The sequence below is a fragment of the Curcuma longa genome, chromosome 4 (genome assembly GCF_044706935.1).
Source record: "Curcuma longa cultivar G26 ecotype Majalengka, Jawa Barat chromosome 4, ITB_CL_G26_1.1, whole genome shotgun sequence".
Classification (NCBI taxonomy): domain Eukaryota; kingdom Viridiplantae; phylum Streptophyta; class Magnoliopsida; order Zingiberales; family Zingiberaceae; genus Curcuma; species Curcuma longa.
The window spans coordinates 10,868,088-10,887,019 of NC_133864.1; the positions used below are offsets into that span (position 1 = coordinate 10,868,088).

The following is an 18,932-nucleotide window of genomic DNA, read 5'->3' on the forward strand; positions in this document are numbered from 1 at the left end:
TGAAAATATTTTAGATTTTAAATGAATTTATTTGAATCCACTAATGCATACACAATAAACTACATAAATAAATAAATAAATATACCAATTGAAGACATAAGTCATGATCATAAAATGACTCTAACATTAATAAAAATGTGTAAAAGTAATTTAAATTACTTTTAATATTATTATAATAAGTGTTATATTAGCTAAACTTTCAATATTCTAATATTCAAACAATTTTAACCAATATTAAAATATTTTTAGATTTGACCACAAAATCATTCCCCAAATGATTGATAGATTTACTAATCGATTGCAATGATTTGATAATTTTAAAAATTACCTATGAGATTTGAGTAATCGGCAACTTTAGCTACGTGATTCAATAATTTACCGTAAAAGTTTTATAAAAACTACTATAATTATATTAAAATAAAAATACTTTTAAAATAAAAATAAAATATATTGAATGATGAGACAAATTACTAAGGTTTCGGGATATATATATATTCCAAATCGATTTCATTTCAACCTTTCCACCATGTTTCCTAATGACAGGTGAAGTCATTTTATGAGGGAAATGAACAAATTTAAAAACAAATATTATGGCACAAAATGGTTTTTTTTTAACATGGGGAGTGGATTGAAAATCATGATAATCTTGGGAGGTGAAGTCAAATTTCCTCTCAGAAGAAAAAACAAATTAAACTAATTGAATGTACCTTTTATTCTAAAACTAATTGAAAATTAAGAAGAAAAAAACTAATTAGTTTAATGAGACCTTTAAAAGCATTTATACCACTATGAATGAGCCGGACCGCTCGCTCCCCAGACCGGGCTCGGCGGACCGGGACTGGCAAGTGGCGGCGCAGCCGTAGCGGATGTCGGATCGGTGGTCGTCGGAGGCGGCGGCAGGTCGGCTGGGGCTGGTGGCGGCGGCAGGTCGACTGGGGCTGGAGGCGGCAGCGTGGCCGGCGGAGACGGTAGCACGGAGGGCGTCGACGGCGGGGTCAGCGCGGATTCAGGTTGCGGCATCCCGGCGGCCGTTGAGGGCGGAGGAGGGGCGGCGAAAATGCCGACGGGTATCGGCGGGGCGGCAGCGGAGGCGGCGTCGGCGGGTATTGGGTCAGGGAAGATGGAGCTGCATGCGCCTCCGCCGACGCCAGCGGCGGAGGACTGGCAGGGCTTGGCGGCGGCGGCCTTGTGGGCCCAGCCATGACGGGAGAGGCCGAAGCCGACGACGAGGCCGAGGAGAAGCAGGAAGCCGGTTAGGAAGAAGAAGATCTTGGTGGCCTTCCCCACGTAGCACATCGTGTATGATACCTTCTCCCCCTCCTGCTCTTCTTCTTCCCCTATCTTTGACAGTGTTCTCTAGGCATGGAATTGGAGGTCACATGGAGTCGAAGCGTCCAAAAGAGGAGCAGTTGGGACTGGCTTTAATGGCTTTGTTCTTGCTCATGTCGGGCCACTGCTGCTAGTGCGTAATGCGTGCACGTGAAGCCAGCACACGAAGCAATCTGAAGACAAAAACATGTCAAATTCTTCACAAATTAACAGATAACTGCTACTGATTAACTCCCCTTACAAGAGGATAGAGTCTAATGGAGGATCTATATAATTTGAACATAAAAGTTTAATTGTTGTGTTAAATTTTAACTAAAAGTCATCCATGGATAAAGTGACAATTCATCCTTAAGTGGCCCCTTCAATGATTATTCTCCAAGGTAAACTGAGTATTAATGATGCAGGGATGGTAAAATCTACAATAGTTAAGGATCCGTGAAGAATAAAATAATAATCATAAATTACAAAAGAAATTTCCACAATACTTAAAAAAAATATAAGCATATAAAAAACAATAAAAATCTGGCACAGTAGCTTGGGAATCGCATGCAAAGTTAACATATTGAAACCTAGGAGCATAAACTAATCTTAGGTTAATAGCAATGATTTTTTTTTTCTTTCTGCTACTATACTCCAAGTGGTCCTCTTGCCTATTTATCGCCCACAGCACAAGTTTATTTAAGATGGTGGAAACTAGATGCAAATATTGAATCAGAATTTGAGTTATATGTCACAACCAGATGGTCAAGGAGAGAACCTTTGTCAGGAACCAAAAAGCAGCAGCAGTCCCACAGTGTGCGACTCAAGGTAGGTATCTTATGGTACACCTCGGTGAGCCACTGCAAAAGGAAAATATTCTTGTCAGTAGAAACAATAAACTTGTCAGACTAACACCTAACTGAGTGGTTGGCCAGTGCAGAGTTGTAGTTTACTCCATGAGCTTTGGCATGACTTTCTTCCAAGCTAGTAATCTGGAGAAAACTACTTGGGATATTAAACATCTTGTGGAGCAACAACAAGAATGATCACAAATCTCAGGTTAATGGGTAGCCTGAAGATGACTATCTTGAGAGAAATAATGACGATGAACTTAGTTCTTCCATAATGATGATGAAAAATGAGAGTTTACATGCTACCATGAAATCTGTTATATATATAAGTTGATACATGGCCAGAACATGATGCCTTCATACTAACTGGCCTTCTCTACTGTCTTTTCCTTTCTTTCTTTGATAGCCTTTTTCCAGTTTTCCGCGTTGTCAATGATCTCACCAGTCTTAATAAGATAACGCACCCTTGTTCCATCCTCGAGGATTTTGTGACCTACTCTGCTTGCGACTTTTTTTTCTTTCGAGTATAACATCACATTTGAGCTGTGGATTGCTCCTTCAATCTGTTCGGAATGAATACATGCTGCAGGTTAATTTCAAACGGTAACCTGATAGGAGCTCTATGAATTTAAGAAAATAGAAAGTACCTGCACAATCTGGCCAGGTTCTCCTTGTTCTCTGCTCTTTGTGTGCTTTGTCTTCAAGTTCAAGCCTTCTATTATCACAGTGCTGTTATGCCTGAAAATGCGTGTAATTTCTCCAACCTTACCTTTCTCATGGCCTGTGATAAGTTGGACTGTGTCCCCTACCTTGACGTGCATCTTGTGCAGCATGGGAAGACTATTCGGTTTACACTCCTTGCGCTCCCAGCGCTTGAGCTGCATCAGAAGATAAAAAATGCAGAAAGCTACACTGTTACATTGAAAACTTGGAGCACGAAGATCAATGTGAATCGCTCATCTAAGATACTGTACAAAAATAAGCAGTAGGACTATCAACTAACCTTCATCACTATAGTGCATGGTTGATCCGCCAATTTGGTCTGCAATTAGAGAATACATCCACGTAATGTCAGAAATTGCACAACACAAAGTCAAAGAGGGGGAAAACAGCATGAGATATTGATCTATGAATTCTAAGAGGATAGGAGAATTTGAACATGCAAGCAATTGCTAAAGTTACAAATAATATAAAACTTCACTATGGCAATGGTGGGGGGCTATGCAACTCAGAGTTAATATTACGAGTGACCTGTTAGACCTGTCAGAAATTACACTCCTTATGGCTGTCAAGCAATTTGAAGTTAGCATTTTTGTCATGTCTGCTAGACTTTTTAGCTTTGATTGGCTAACCTTTTCTGAAGAAAGGTTCATATATTTTTACATTAGAACTACATGAATAGAAAATCTTGGTGGTTGAATTTGTATATGATATTGTGCTATAATTGCTGCCAGTTTTATTAGAATGGATTTGGAAGTGAGATTGTGGCCCAAAGATTTAGAAATTAAAGAATTTGAAGTAAAACTAGGTTGTGTTTATATGTGAACTAAACTTGACACTATCACTAAATGACAAGAAAATAATTTAAAAAGATATCATTGCTGCAACCAAGTTTGATGGTTAAAATACTCTTTTGAAGACATATAGCAGTAGCGTACCACTTAGACTAAAATGAGGAAAAATTGACTAATCATTCTAAATAGAACGCTGACTAATAAAAAAAGAACATGTGCAAAAAACTAAAATAAAAAGCTGAGAGAATATTGAAATTAATTGTGCAATTTACTTGCAGTTATAAATAAAGAAGTATTGCTATACTCATAGATGTAGCCAGAAAAAATGATACAATGAGAGAAATAACCTAAATTTACTAAGAATAAGACCTTATAATCAACATGCAGCCAACTTCATAAATCGAACTGTTATAGACCAAGTTCCTATGTGCAAATATAGAAAAGATAAAGGAACTATTTGTAATATTCATTTTCTCCATAATAATATATAAAGAGGTAAAGGGAGCTACCAAGGGCTCTTGTAATGTAGCATGGTATTAGAGTCATAACCATAATAAATTCTCTTAGTCCTTGCGAAGCTCTCATCCATGTGAGCTTCTCCTCTTCGAATGCTCATTGTGAGTGAGCTTCTCTTCTTTCAAGTGAGGACTGACCATGCGTGGCCAACTATGTTCACCATGCCACACCTCTACCCCATTGCTCGTTTGCCTCAACACACAACGAACCTGACAAAACATAAGGTGCAGCACTGTTGTGTGTCCTACTGACCTCTCCTCAATCACACGACATGCGCTCAAACCGAGAAGGCCCATTCACAGTGCCCCTTGCTTCCAAAGCTCGATCATTGCCCTATGGAGGCGCCACCAGGGAGTTGGCCACCCATAACGCACTAATCTAGACATGGTTAATTTGAAAATAAATTGGCCTCAATGCAGGCACGAAGTAGTTATTAGAAAATTTCCTGAAATGACAAGTTTCTTGGCATGCTAGTTTCAATCATCAATATCTCTCTACTCGTTCAATGGACCAATTTTGTACAGTAAACAAGTCATTCAAGGTCCTATGTTTGATCTCTTGTGCTGTATCTCGAGAAAAAAATATTCACAGTTCTTGTTTTTTCTTCCGTTTAAATTACAAAGAACAAAATTGTTAATAAAGCTTGGAGTAACTAAGATCAATTGATTTCCTATTATACTAGAACAATAACAATGGCCGCCACAAATTATATAGCAGAAGAACAAATGGCCAGAAAGAGCATCTACCACCAACTAAATTCATCTTCTCAAAGGCAAACTAGATGAATCTTTGAGAAAATCCAAGATTTCGAGTTCCAAAGGTACCAATTCATAAAAAAAAAAAATCTTTCCTATTTCTGGACCTTGAAATCGAACTCCACATTCTTCATTTTCCCTGCAAAATGAGAACCAAGGGGTATCCTAAATCTATTGTCCCCGCTCAACAAATCCTACGACAATCCTGATTCTTCTTCTCCATTTTTTTCAAAGAAATTAGGGTTAGTATAGAAGAAACCGCCAAATGACCTCAAAAATCAAGGCATCGAGGAAAGGATCGCTGGGGAGAAGAGATAGAACTAACCGGCGCGAATAAGAGCGGGGGAGATAGGGACTGGCCGAGGAAGGAATTGGAGGAGATGCTAAGGGAAGCGAGCGAGCTCGCGAGCGCCATCGTCATCGCCGTCGTCGTGAAGCGGAGCGCTCACTCTACCGGTCTGCCTCTCGACCTGGCTCATGATTACGGATAAAGGATAAAAGAAAGGAGGGGGCTTGCTCGCATCGCCCGGAGGCAAAATTTCATATTGCCCCGTGTAACTTTATTTTTATTCGAAATGCCCCTATATTTATAAAATACAGCAAATTAAAAATTTATCAGCGATCATTTTCAAAAATTATTAAAATAAATTCTCACCTGTAATTTAATATAAAAAAGGAGTACTTTTTCAGGACGTGGATAAAAAAGGTATTTTTATTTTTCTATAATTTTGAATAAATATAATGCATCCAAAAATTTTAAGAGGAATTCGAAATAATAGATAAATAATGAAAAAGATGAATAAGGGTAGCTTTGTAATTAAGGAGCTTTTTAATTTTTAATTTTTGACTTTTTTTTTAGTCGTGTTTAGCAATTTTGGATTCTTCTAGTTCTTTCTAGAAGCTAGTGGATAAGGAAAGACATTAAACTAATGACATACCCTTAAAAAATATATATAAAGTATCAAAATGTTAACTAATTTGATAAAATATAATTAATATAAAGCAGAATTAATAATTATAATAATTTTTAAACATAAAAGCTTTTCATAATTTTTAGTGCATGGTAAAGTATCGTCTAGCGGTTGAACCGGGTCTGGTCCGGTTTTTACGATCACCTGACGCAATTGCTGACGTCGGTCATCGCCTGCCCAATCCACTGCGTCCTTCTTTATATACCGAGCCGATGGTCGAGGTCTCGCCAGATCCCTGGCGTTCAACCTTTCCGATCGCTCGAGCGGAGGTCATCGTCCATGGCGGAGAAGCACTTCAAGTACGTCATCCTCGGCGGCGGCGTTGCTGCGGTGAGTTCGTCTTCTTTATTCCTTGATGCATATTTGCTTTGTGACGGAAGAGAAATTTCGAGAAACCTCATCTTGACACTCGCTGTTTTTCTTCTGTTTGTTTCACTTATATCTAAGTATGATCGGAGGCCAATCATCGCACAAAGGAAATTGTTGAATTTAGATTCATTTTCCCCCTTTTGTTCTGGAAAGAAAAATGAAGAGACTGGAAGGAAAAAGTAGAGCAGATTGCGTCCGTTTGGGTGGAGAACTTATTTGGGGACGCTAACATGTAGGATACAATTGGAAAGCAACGTACAAGATGGTCTCCCAGAAATTTGATTAAATATTTATTTTTTTCTTCATCTAACAGATACAATTAGAACTAACATTGGCTCCGCCTTCTCCTTCGTAAACAAGATGTTGTAATTCGTGGTTAGCTTAAGGACACTGATTTTGGCCTCTGTATGGACATAAATTTTGAATTCTTTTTAAGGGAGAAGACAGTCAAGGATATTTGAACTCTTTGGTATTATATTCCTTTGATGCATTGTTCTAATTTGCAGGGATACGCTGCTAGAGAATTTGCAAAGCATGGTCTCAATCCTGGAGAATTAGCAATCATCTCAAAAGAGGCGGTATGGTCATGTTCTGTTTTCTGATAGTATGTTTTTTGTGATTCATATTGCTTGATTAATTGCTAGTTGTTTATCTGGAGTACTATCAATACTGTTTCTATCTTCAAAAATTTTATTCACTTGTTTCAGTCCTTAGTTGTTCCTAGTGGTTGGGTCTTCCCAACATTGCAGTCTTCAAATCGAACTGAGAATAGAATCGAATTTTCCTAGATGACTTTGATGCCCTGAATATTCTTCTGCACCTAAATAATAAGGTATCTGATAGAGATACAACCATCAACAATACTTAGATGATATGAGAGATAGTCAACGATGTTAATTGTGGAACATGTCCAATGTGTGAAGAAAACAAAACAAAGACGAAGCCAAGGGGGTGAAAATGACAGAAATGAGAGAAGTTTTTTGAGCTGCAATATCCAATGGCCATTCTTGGCCCTTTTGAATTTTTGTGGAAAGCAGGTCGCATCAAGAGTACAACAATGATACTTTGATAGTAAAAAAAGAAGCAAAGGTGTCAAATTTGTGATGACAACAAGTTCAAAGGTTTGCTCCGGTTATCATAGATGGGTGTGTTTTCATGGTTATCACTATTCTAGCAAAGTAAATTTGTATTCATGTGCTGCTGAGTGCTGTTAATTTATCTTCCATATCCAAGTGGCAAATCTGGCCTTGATTAATTTCTCTAATTTTGAAGTGCTTTAGTTGTGCATCTATGTGGAATTGTAGATTTCCATAAAACCGAGAGATTTTAATTTCACCTGAGTCTCCTATATTTATAAATATTTTTTCAAAATTAGAAAAATATTACTGACAATATATTTGTTCTTAAAACTCTGTACTTCATCAATATTTTTCCTTTGGACACGTTTTTTTTATTCACATTTAAAAATTAATTACTCATCTTCAATGATCCTTATTTTTGTTGTTAATTCAACAATTTTCCATATTTAATGTACCTTTGTTACCTAAGTAGTTCTTACCTGATGTCATGTTGCAGGTGGCTCCTTATGAACGCCCAGCGCTTAGCAAGGCATATCTCTTCCCTCAGGGTAGGTCGTGCACAATCATTAGAGCTGAGGATAATGAAATGACTAAGTTGATAGATCCAAGTAAATAATAAGTCTATTTTACAATCAACCTGACATTTTGATCACTTAAATAAATGGAACCAACCAACCCTGTTTGCATTAGGTTGCTCAGGCTAATATCTACATATCTTCTATATATATTGGAAATTAGTATTTCTGCTGAAGTTGTAGTTAAAACATTAAATTTTCTTCGCAGCAAATTTGGCATGATTGGGTAAATTAAGGACAGGTATTGACATATCATATAGTGTTATGGTTCTATTACTTGTACAGAAACAGGATTCTTAACAGGAATTCAGTTAGTATAATAACAATTGTCTAAAAGCTAAAACCCAGACATTGTTTCATATATGAACCTAAATCATATGATCTTACTTGTATAATCCCTTTTAGCAAAGTAGTCACATGAAATCATATCAGGCATATGAGACACATTACTTTCTCAAGACTTCTTGCTTATTCTGCCAAAAAGACTCATGCAAATTAAATACCAGTGGCTGTGTGGGGTTAAAGCATATCTAAACCAAATGGATTAAACTACTGGGTTACTTGTTTAAGCATATAGTGATGGTCATAAGGTAGATTGATAGTTTCCAGTCTAACGCCTTTTTCATGCTTAATCATTTTCTTGTCCTTGTTGTCAATTAAACGTGAATTTCACAGGTGCTGCAAGGCTCCCAGGCTTTCATGTTTGTGTTGGAAGTGGAGGGGAAAGACTACTTCCGGAATGGTACTCAGAAAAGGGTCAGTATGCATGTCTTTGTTTGCTTTTACATCATTGTGATACTTATAGATGTGAGTTAAAACTTGGCTATCTAGCTATTTGTATATAACTGTTTGTAACTTCCCCCTCCTCTCACTCCTGAAAAAGTAAAACACAAAACAGAAGATGAATTTGTTGCTTATGTTTGAACCCAAGGAAACACTATGAAAGGCAAAAAAAAGTATGCCAATCAGACAATGACTTGCTCCTACTGAAACTTATATTCTCTTGTGTTTTATAATGGCCATTGATTCAGTCACTTGTGCTTGTCTAATGGATTTTGCTGTAGATTGTAATAGAAAATGAAACAAATTCAACATAGTGTCATGGTCTGATGTTCCACGTATTTATTTTGGATGCAGGAATAGAGCTGATCCTCAGTACTGAAATTGTAAAAGCTGATCTTGCTTCCAAGACTTTGACCAGTGCAGCTGGTGCAGTCTTCACATATGACATTTTGATTATAGCCACCGGTTCCACTGTAAGTTGGATGAACTTTGTCTTCTAATAATTGGATGCTTTTTCCAAGTTCAAGCTGCATGAAGAGATGTTGATTTTCTCATGTTTTATTTGCAGGTCATAAATCTCTCCGATTTTGGTACTCCTGGAGCAAATGCTAACAATATATTTTATCTGAGGGAAATTGATGATGCTGACAAACTTGTGGCAGCCATCCAAGCAAAGAAGAACGGGAAGGCTGTCATTGTTGGTGGTGGATACATTGGGCTTGAACTTAGTGCTGTGATGAAGATAAACAACTTTGATGTCACTATGGTGTATCCTGAACCCTGGTGCAGTATGTTCATGACCTATATTTTTCTATTAACTTTTATCTTTTTTGTGCTCAAAATAAAAATTAGCTACATAAATGTGGAAGTACAAGATGCAAAAAAGATTATCTTTGGTCAATTCAAGTACCCAATTGATATGACCCTGAAAAAGGATTTATCCAAATCAATCTTTCAACTTAAATTGTTAGCTTTATTTTATTTAAAACAAGTCGTTTACTTAGAATAAGTTATTTTATTATTAGTAGACCATTTATTTTCTTAGAATTAATTATTCCTAACTTATCTCTAGAGCACCTCTAGGATGCTTACAAATGAACATATCATGTAAGGCATCATTCAAGCAAGTTAATGAATTAAAGGCCTTTCGCTATTGGAGGTTGACTAACGTATATTTGATCTTTTGTCATCCTCAGAGATAGTTGTCATTTTTTTTAATTTAATCTCTCTTTCATATTGCAGTGCCAAGGCTATTTACTCCAGAAATTGCTGCTTTCTATGAAAGTTATTATACAAACAAGGGTGTCAAGATAGACAAGGGCACACTAGTTGTTGGATTCGATTCTGACACCAACGGGGATGTATGATTTTATTCTTTTGCACAATCCACCCTTTCACAGTCGATAACGATATTGACACCAACAGGTATCTTTATTATTAACAGGTAACATCAGTCAAGTTGAAGGATGGAAGAGTGCTCGATGCCGATATTGTAATAGTTGGTGTTGGTGGACGACCTCTGACCAAACTGTTCAAAGGCCAAGTTGAAGAAGAGAAGGGTGGAATTAAGGTAATTTTTCACTTTGAAAGTTGTAAGAGCATGTTGTTTTATCACTTCAAATTTTCTTTCTCACTGCTGAATGGATTAATGAATTCTCAACTCCAGACATCCATTCTCTTAACTTTGCTACGACAATTCCAATCTGTTGCACTTACATTATCATCTCAGGCATCATTTGATCTTTGTGCTGCAGACTGATGCTTTCTTTCAAACAAGTGTTGGTGGAGTGTATGCTGTTGGCGATGTAGCTACCTTCCCTTTAAAGCTATACAACGAAACACGAAGAGTGGAGCATGTGGATCATGCCAGGAAATCAGCAGAGCATGCTGTGAAGGTGGAAACTAGCATTGCAATCAATCTATGTTTCTTCTCTTCAAGCTGTTAACCTGCTTATCTCAATCCATTTGTTATCATACAGGCAATCAAGGCAATCGAGGAAGGTAAAGTAACTGACGAATACGATTACCTCCCCTACTTCTACTCCCGCTCATTCGATCTCTCATGGCAATTCTACGGAGACAATGTGGGAGAAACTGTCATATTTGGCGACAATGACCCTGCATCACCAAAGCCGAAATTTGGGTCTTACTGGATTAAGGAGGGGAAGTTACTGGGAGCTTTCCTGGAGGGTGGATCTCCAGAGGAGAACACGGCCATTGCCAAGTTGGCAAGGCTGCAACCTGCAGTTCCAGACCTTGAACAGCTGACAAAGGAAGGTCTCACATTTGCTTCTAAGATTTGAGGGTAAGAAAGTTGTAACTTGTTCTCATGACACTTTTGCCATTACTGTTGTCTTTGTCATAATGCACACCCCTTTAATTAGGTAATTTTCTTACCTTTTTGAAAGTGGTATCTCTTTGCAATATTAGATATACAACACCAAGGCTGTCAAGCAAGAGGTGCATCTCTTTGCATTATTATGAATGTGGTAATTTTCTTTGCATGTGTGTATGTGCATATGTCTCTCTCTATATATATCACAACTTGCAGTAGTGCTTAAAGGAGGAGTTAGCAATATAGTTAAACATGAAAGATTTCCGACATATCCATACATTTTTGGATATCAGAGAAAGAATGAAGTTGTGAATTCTTCTTGAGGAATTTGCTTATTGTCAATGAAGACGTTCAACATGAGAAATGCTAAAGTGAGATACTCCTTGACTTCAAAATGATTAAAGATATTAGTTGGATTCAAGAAACAAAAAATAAGAACATAATTGTGATTCTATATACTTTTAAGTAGTTGGTTAGCTTATGCATGATATGATTGACACTAGACCAAATATTGTTAAGGTATTGCAAGTGTTCTTAGCATATTTTGATACTAAGAGGATTCAATGAAATGTAGACAACTAAATTTTTGTATATCCGAGGTATAATAGAGTTAAGACTATCTTTTGGAGATGCTAGTATAATTTTTTAAGATAACATTGGTTCGCACACGGAATTAAGAAGAATTAGGCAAAAAGGAGTTCCTCGGAATATGCTTAAATTTGCAAGAGAACTTTTTCTTACATCAAAACTAAAACTAAAAAGAAGTAAAATTTGTATTCTAAGTGGCTATAAATTTGCATGGAAAGCTATTTATAATCGAGTGACTACAAATATACAAGTGAAATTTTGCCATGATGATAAATTTGCATGGAAAATACTTTGCTTAAAGATGTAAATTCAACAAGTGAGGTATTGTTGTGTTTGTTGATATCATCATTTGAGTGTTTCTCCTTCCTTGACTATATATGTATCTCATCGCAAGGTTGGTCATTTGTCGATCGACTCCATCGAACTATCTTATCATTCAATTGTTATTCCTTGAAATAGAGGAAGAAGATGTCATGCTTGGATATCGAGGAGGAAGAGAATTGCAAATGTGTGGTGTGCATGGAAGTGTTCTTGGCCTTTTTTTAAGGGTTTGCTTGCGAGAGGTTGAGACTTCTTGAGGCAGTTGGAGACTTGAAGTAGGAGTAGATGAGTGGCAAAGAAAATGAGATGGGAAGTAAGGTGGTTGGATTTTGTAAAAGAAAAATGGACGAGAGTCGATCGAGTACATCTCTTTTCAATGAAAAGCTCTTTACATTTCAATAACTACCAAAAATTAAAGATATTTTTTTAGAAATAAAAAGACATTTTTTTGGATAAAAAATTAATATTATAGTAAATTTTAATTTAAAAATTGGCAGTCAATTTATTTCTCTCCTCTTTCTTATTCCTTCTTCTCCTTTCCCATCCTCTCTTCTAAATCAACGGTCAGGATTAGTTAGGTCAACTCCCGGATTATCCCAACTCCTAATAATTAATAATAAAAAATACATTTATTCGACGAAGAGAATAAAATTACATATTTCTTAATTCCTTCCTCCCTTTTGGCGTTTTGGGCACCGCTCGCTCTCGCGAGGGCACATCCGGCGATTGATTGGAGAACGATAGAGCTTACGGTACCTTCCTCGTGTCACTGCCACTCTTCGAGGTGATGAATCCCTTCTCCATTTTCGGTTCACTGGTTTCGTCGCAAAAGAATTTGTTCTTTATTGGATGATAAATGAGCCTTTTTATATAGTCGTAGTATCGGAATCTGGACTTGATTTGTTGAATATTTGGGTGAGCTCACGATCTGGATCGAGCTTCTGAGTGATGCCTGTGTTTTAGGGTTTTAGCCTGCGATTCCGAGGAATGATCCTTGGGATAGTATGCTCGAGCTATCTGGTGCTGTGAGTCATTATTCTATAGAGTTAGGTGGTTGATTCGTTTCTTCATTAGGTGCTTCATTTTTCTTGTACTTGTTGTGAGGAAATTTAATCCAGACACTGAGGATTTGACGTGGTTTGACCTAATTAAGACATCCGCTTGAAGAGGAGTTTTTTTTTATCAAGCGGGGAAAAATATATAAAATCCTTCTTACCACCTCTTGCTTTGTCTTTTATTCGAATCAATCAATTACAAATACAATATTTTTTTTATCCTCAAGCCCAATTTCTTTCTCAATCTCTACATAAATTCTCTGGAATCCTAGTTGAGACCACCTTTACATAAATCCATTCACCAATTAATCTGTGCTTGTCTAAATATTGATGATGTCCTCACACATGTGCTTACAGCCACTACACAAAATATTGTTGGTAGGTTGAGGCAGGATATCCACATTAGTCTCATATGAACATATATGGTGGTCATCGGTGTTCAGATAACTAGGTGATATCGTCATCGTAAATGGCTAGTAATTTTGAAATGCATAGAGAGTCCCTCCTCATTTATGGGACACTTGGGTTGTACCAAAGCTGCATTGTACCTCTACTACTATGGAGTGACAACCCAGCCACAATCATGTGAATGCTAATTTGATGTGCTTGATCTTACGTGAGTGCTTCATCAAGAACACTAAGTCAAACGTGTAATCATATGACTATCCTCTTTGGATTTCTTTATTCTTCATTTTGTTTCTACTTTCTTTGTAGTGTTCTTTATTTCTGCTGATATGATGTTTCTTCTATGTCATTTATGTTTTAGTTCTTTTAGATTAAATATCTTCTCTGTTATGGTTTAAACTGAAAATATCAGGAGGTGTTGCACTCATATTTTTGGTTTAAATGAAAAAATGAAGCTTCTCCTAATTTGAATAGTTAAAGTCAATGAATGTGGTTAAACTTCACAAGCATAAAGCTAGAGAAATACAAACATCTTTTACTTATTACTAGGGTAGGGCAAGAACCACATGGAAAAGGTTGCTACTGTATTCAGTATAAAGCAATGTTAAAGATCATGTAAACATGGATTCTAATTGCATTTCTTATGCTAGTTTGTCACTTTTAGGAGGTGATGCAAGATATCTTTCACTATTTTGGAAGTAGTGGTATGACCTTAGACGTAGGAGACACGACAAGCACAATGACATGAAATTGTCCACATTGTTAACCGCAAATATTTTGAATTTAAATTGCCTGCTTGTTTTTTTTTGTTGTACTGCAATGTGTCAAGAAAAACCTTGTTTATGGTTTTATTCATTTAGAGAAGTTGCTTTAACTCATTTTAAATGAAGCATTTTGATTTTATGGATATTATATTTTGGTTGGAATCAACTTCTTTCTCTGTTCTGAACTTTTGAATACCTTTTCTCTCTGCTAACCTAATGTTATAGTTTTGTTTGTCAATATCAAGTTGTCTCTTTCAATATGTTGACATGTGGGTTTTTGGGTTTTCTCTGTTGGAAATGTAGAGGACATCTGGCTTGTTATTAATATATGTGCTCTTCATATTTTGTATGTATCATGTTGAATTGAAACTGATACAGATAATGATGATTCAGTGTTGTCTTGGTTGCTACAGATATATGACTTGCAGAAATTTTATGTTATTTGACATGTTGCTCCATCATCATTATTTTCCTTTCCTTTTCCTAATCACAATTAAAAAATGACCATTTAGTGTGATATGTTATGTTTTACTGCTTTGGCTAGAAAGACATGAGATTATATTTATAGGATGTCAGTACCTGTATGTTACCGTTGCGCCAAGGGTCCCCTTCAATAATTCCTTGTTCATAATTGCAATCGCAAGGCTAACATGCACTGAAACAAAAAGGAACAATACACAATGAAAGTGCTGTTTTGAATTTGTGATCAAATGTCAATGCCTTGATTCTGGAATATGTGAATTGTTTACAACCGAATTTGGAATGCCACTAAGCATGTGCGAAGAGAACATGGGTAAACTAGGATAGCAGAAAGGGTCTGATCATTCTTAAGTAAAGCTAAGATCCTAAGAGAAAGATGGAAATATAAGATGAAACCTTGTGCTTCTATATGGCTCTATATTTTGTGAGAATTTGATGATAATTTTATGTCTAAGAAAACTAGAAACTACTAAAAGTTTAACTATGATCATCATCAAATTGTGTTTTGTTTGTGGTCCAACTATATGGATCTTATTCTTTTGATGAGCTTAATTACAAGTTACATTGCTTGTAAAATTTAAATCCTTTAAAATATGTTTTATTACATTAATCAGTATTTCCTTGGGTTTTTCTCTTACATCTGCCACTCTAATTGTTTTAACTCTTTAACTTAAAAATCTATTGTTTGCCTTTAAATATATCAATACCATCTCAATTTATTTTCTCATTTTACAAGCTAGTAGAACTAAACTCTTGAATATTTTTACCTTTTGGTTTCTTTTTAACTTTTTGCACCCATGTTAGCTTTCTCACCTTGATACGTTAACATTTTGCACTTGCTGCTTTCTAATCGCCCAACACTTCCATCCATAAAGCATGACAGGTAGTACCACATTCTTATATAATTTTTTTCTTAGCCTAAGGGGCATACAATGATCACATAGGACTATAGAAGTTCCTCTTTATTTCAATCATTCATTATTTGCTGTAATACTAATATCTTCATCAATATGTATTTCTTGTCTAATAAAAAGTTTATTTAATATAAAATCTTTAATTTGATCCATTATATTACAATTTAACCTCAAATTTTATCAACAAATTAGTTTGTCCAATCCTGTTATTTGTCAATTTGCCTCTATTATCTTTTTTTTTTTAATCTCTTGATCACCTGACAATAAACTGGACCAGATCTATCTGTTTAATAGTTGAAGTTGTTTTAAGTTTTGCAAGCAAACTATTTTATCTTATAACTCAGTATGAAGATCATATTTCAAATGTGTTTCCTCCAACACAACTAGTGCTCAAAACTCACCAGTTAAGAATGATCCTTGTGAATTAAAATTATAATCTGCTTAGAGAAACATCATCATGCATATCCAAGTAATCAGAAAATTAGAATCCAAAATATTCTTTGATAAATGAATAGCTGGCAAAACTTGCAAAATAAGACAAAACATGTTGGTATATTCCTTTTTCACAAAATCTGAAATAAATAGAAAAGTTCTTATTGCTAGTTGCTAACCAATTTCTCATGATATTTTAAAGTTAAAAGTGAAAAATTTTATTGGCAATAAAAGAATGTAGCTGAAATAATAGAAGCGAACAATCAATATTAAAAATTTAGTAGAATAATCGTAGGAGCTTATGAATGAGATGTTAAAGTTGCTGACAGATACATAAATTTTCTCTGTTCTTATAACAACCTGATATTGTCAATTTGTTTCGCTCTCCTAGTTTTTAGCCTTTGTGAGCTGAGAGTTTACAAACGTACGAATGCATTGACAACATTTTAGTGCATTGACAATTTGATCTAGGATATACATATTTCCTTTTTGTAGCTTATCCTGAGTTTTTTGGTAAGAAAAACCGGTTGAAGTTTTTCTCAGAGTAAAAGTTGTCGTAGTGTGGCAAGCTTCCACTGACAGGAATATTGGTAGGTTTCCAAATAATAACTAGGTTATGAAGAATCAATATACACTGTCTTACCCTTGTAGTAGAGAATGTTGCTCCAATTTGTACCATGATCAAAGGATATCGGCTGGTTGTGGTATGGTTGTCAAAGATGAGAGATGATGACCTTTTTAGCATAATACTGGCTAGATCAAGTCTCTGTTGGCATGCATGATGAAATATTGGGAAGAGACTGTTTCTTTTTAAGAAAAGGAAGAATTATCTTCTGCATGGGTGATTTATTAAGAACAATTTTTGGTTAACTGCATAAGCTTCGTTCACAATATTCTCTACTAACTAGTAACAAAAGATTGTCTTCGAACATGCTAATATAAGCTTCTGGTTTTCTGTTCAGTCAGATTGTTCAAGCTCAGATTTGTGAGAATGGGAGATGCAGATAATGGCCTAGCTCCATCCAAGAAGAGAGTTGCTGGAAGACAGCTTACCAAGGATGATCATGATCAAGATGATGATGCTCCTGACATGGAGATGGGTACTTTCAAAAAGGCCAGTGAGGAAGTCATGGCTACCAGAAGAATTGTGAAGGTTCGACGCAGTCAGCCAGCGCCAGCTGCTTCATCGAACCCTTTTGCTGGAATCCGCCTAATTGCTTCTTCGAATGCCAGTACAGAAGCAAAGAATTCCGTTGAGTCTTCTAAAATTGATAACACTGCAGCACAACAAGAACAAGATGAATCTAATGAGAACAGTGTTGTTGCAGATGTTAACGGAACTGAAATTGCTGTTAATTCTGACAACATTGGGTGCCCAGAAGAGAATGGTGAGAACCTGGATAAAATTTCTGAACCATTACCGGACACAGTTGACAATAAGAAGGGTAGTCCTGCTCTGAAGGAAGTCCAATCTGATGGAACTAGCAAAGCAGAAAAGATTGACAGGGACAAAAAAACTGACGGTGAATCTGTAAAAGAAGATCAACAGGAAGAAAACGAGAAGGAAGCTGTAGAGATCCACCGGGGAGACGGAGGGAAAGTTGAAAATTCAGTTGAAGAAAGTGATAAAGAAGTTGAGAAAAATGATCACAAAGATGCAGCAGCACCGGCCGCTCCTCTGAGTTCATTCCAGCAATTATCAAGCAGCCAAAATGCCTTTTCAGGGCTCACCGGAACTGGATTCTCATCAACTTCCTTTGCCTTCGGTTCTTCTGTTTCAGGGCTTACAGGAACTGGATTCTCAACTTCTTTCTCCGTTGGATCCTTATCCAAGGAAGGCTTCTCATTTGGATCATCAGTTGGAGCTACTTTTTCTTTCAAAGATGATACAAAATTTAGTCTCGGTGCTGGGTCCTCTCCGTCGCTCGGTTCTACAACAGATACCTCTAAAAGTCTGAAACTCTCTAAGCAAGAAACCCCTCTAGAAACAGGTGAAGAAAATGAGGAAGCAGTTTTCACTGCTGATGCGATAATGTTCGAGTACATGGATGGTGGCTGGAAGGAAAGGGGGAAGGGAGAACTTAAACTGAATGTCTCAGTGTCGGATACCGAAAAGGCGAGGCTTGTGATGAGGGCTAAGGGCAATTTCAGACTAATCTTGAATGCAAGCCTTTACCCAGATATGTCCCTCACCAACATGGACAAGAGAGGAATCACCTTCGCTTGTGTTAACAGTGCGGCGGACGGAAAAGATGGCCTGACCACAGTGGCGGTCAAGTTCAAAGACAGCAGCATCGTGCAACAATTTCGCGAGGCTGTGATGACACATAAAGCTAAGAAAGCCTCTACCTCAGAACCCACCAAAGATGCCGATTAAGCGATCAGGGGTTTCGGTACCCATCACAGAAAAAATATTCCAAATGCTTGGAATCAACACTGACTGTGTCTCACTCTTGCTCTCTTAGAACTCTTTTCGCCTCTTTTCGCTCAGTCTTGTTTAAGTCGTTAAACTGTTGCGTTATTTTCGTTAGACCGCCCATGCGACTACCCGGCCTGCTGAGTCTTGTCTTCCATCAGAAACCTGAAGAGACAATATAGCTTCCCCTATCTGTCCCGATTGTTCTTGCTGTTGCTGAATACTTGTTCATCAGACGCTTCATCCATCTTATGCTCTGAGACTAAGCTACAAGAACACCATTAGCAGTCTTTCGAAGGTTAGCGACAAGCTTCATATGATTGATTTATAGTCAAGGGTTTTAAGCTTTCACATCTTTTCTACAAATTGTAGATTCTAAAATCTATATTATTTGAACCTCGTTGAATCATTCTATTATTGCAGCCCTCAAACATAGGTCACCTACTTTATCCTCTAAATCTATCGAACTGAATTCTTTTGTAAAAAAGGTGGAATTCACCA

At 36.7% G+C, this 18,932-nt stretch overlaps 4 protein-coding genes across 5 annotated transcripts; 2 read left to right on the forward strand and 2 right to left on the reverse strand.

Annotated features, from left to right (window-relative positions):
* Positions 1–768: 768 nt before the first annotated feature.
* On the reverse strand, positions 769–2,180 carry LOC141826002 (uncharacterized). The gene is made up of 2 exons (XM_074713260.1): positions 2,087–2,180; positions 769–1,502 (listed from the first exon to the last, which is right to left on the reverse strand). Exon 2 carries the CDS (start codon positions 1,294–1,296, stop codon positions 787–789), a length of 510 nt encoding a protein of 169 aa, XP_074569361.1. The 5' UTR covers positions 1,297–1,502; positions 2,087–2,180; the 3' UTR covers positions 769–786.
* Positions 2,181–2,408: 228 nt separating this feature from the next.
* On the reverse strand, positions 2,409–5,424 carry LOC141828079 (large ribosomal subunit protein uL24c). Its single transcript, XM_074715437.1, has 4 exons — positions 5,270–5,424; positions 3,163–3,201; positions 2,807–3,037; positions 2,409–2,722 (listed from the first exon to the last, which is right to left on the reverse strand). Exons 1-4 carry the CDS (start codon positions 5,363–5,365, stop codon positions 2,522–2,524), a joined length of 567 nt encoding a protein of 188 aa, XP_074571538.1. The 5' UTR covers positions 5,366–5,424; the 3' UTR covers positions 2,409–2,521.
* A 735-nt stretch (positions 5,425–6,159) lies between these two features.
* LOC141827508 (monodehydroascorbate reductase 3, cytosolic-like) lies at positions 6,160–11,225 on the forward strand. Its single transcript, XM_074714772.1, has 10 exons — positions 6,160–6,245; positions 6,791–6,862; positions 7,860–7,911; positions 8,614–8,694; positions 9,076–9,194; positions 9,290–9,509; positions 9,964–10,082; positions 10,166–10,291; positions 10,476–10,616; positions 10,701–11,225. Exons 1-10 carry the CDS (start codon positions 6,195–6,197, stop codon positions 11,022–11,024), a joined length of 1,305 nt encoding a protein of 434 aa, XP_074570873.1. The 5' UTR covers positions 6,160–6,194; the 3' UTR covers positions 11,025–11,225.
* Positions 11,226–12,644: 1,419 nt separating this feature from the next.
* Positions 12,645–18,697, forward strand: LOC141828306 (nuclear pore complex protein NUP50B-like). Of its 2 annotated transcripts, none has more exons than XM_074715708.1 (2): positions 12,645–12,749; positions 16,978–18,697. In XM_074715708.1, exon 2 carries the CDS (start codon positions 17,007–17,009, stop codon positions 18,390–18,392), a length of 1,386 nt encoding a protein of 461 aa, XP_074571809.1. In that variant the 5' UTR covers positions 12,645–12,749; positions 16,978–17,006; the 3' UTR covers positions 18,393–18,697. The 2 variants fall into 2 exon arrangements, with proteins under 2 accessions (XP_074571809.1, XP_074571810.1); XM_074715709.1 differs by having other exon boundaries at positions 16,982–18,697.
* Positions 18,698–18,932: the final 235 nt, after the last annotated feature.

What these genes read in the sequence shown, in the direction of transcription:
- LOC141826002 (XM_074713260.1), bottom strand. Translation starts at nt 1,296, where the DNA reads ATGTGCTACGTGGGGAAGGCCACCAAGATCTTCTTCTTCCTAACCGGC.
- LOC141828079 (XM_074715437.1), bottom strand. Translation starts at nt 5,365, where the DNA reads ATGACGATGGCGCTCGCGAGCTCGCTCGCTTCCCTTAGCATCTCCTCC. An exon ending in CCCCGCTCTTATTCGCGCCG is followed by an intron (nt 3,202 to 5,269) that starts GTTAGTTCTATC and finishes CTCTAATTGCAG; the next exon opens with ACCAAATTGGCGGATCAACC. An exon ending in CATGCACTATAGTGATGAAG is followed by an intron (nt 3,038 to 3,162) that starts GTTAGTTGATAG and finishes CTTCTGATGCAG; the next exon opens with CTCAAGCGCTGGGAGCGCAA.
- LOC141827508 (XM_074714772.1), top strand. Translation starts at nt 6,195, where the DNA reads ATGGCGGAGAAGCACTTCAAGTACGTCATCCTCGGCGGCGGCGTTGCT. An exon ending in CAATCATCTCAAAAGAGGCG is followed by an intron (nt 6,863 to 7,859) that starts GTATGGTCATGT and finishes GTCATGTTGCAG; the next exon opens with GTGGCTCCTTATGAACGCCC. An exon ending in GGCATATCTCTTCCCTCAGG is followed by an intron (nt 7,912 to 8,613) that starts GTAGGTCGTGCA and finishes TGAATTTCACAG; the next exon opens with GTGCTGCAAGGCTCCCAGGC.
- LOC141828306 (XM_074715708.1), top strand. Translation starts at nt 17,007, where the DNA reads ATGGGAGATGCAGATAATGGCCTAGCTCCATCCAAGAAGAGAGTTGCT.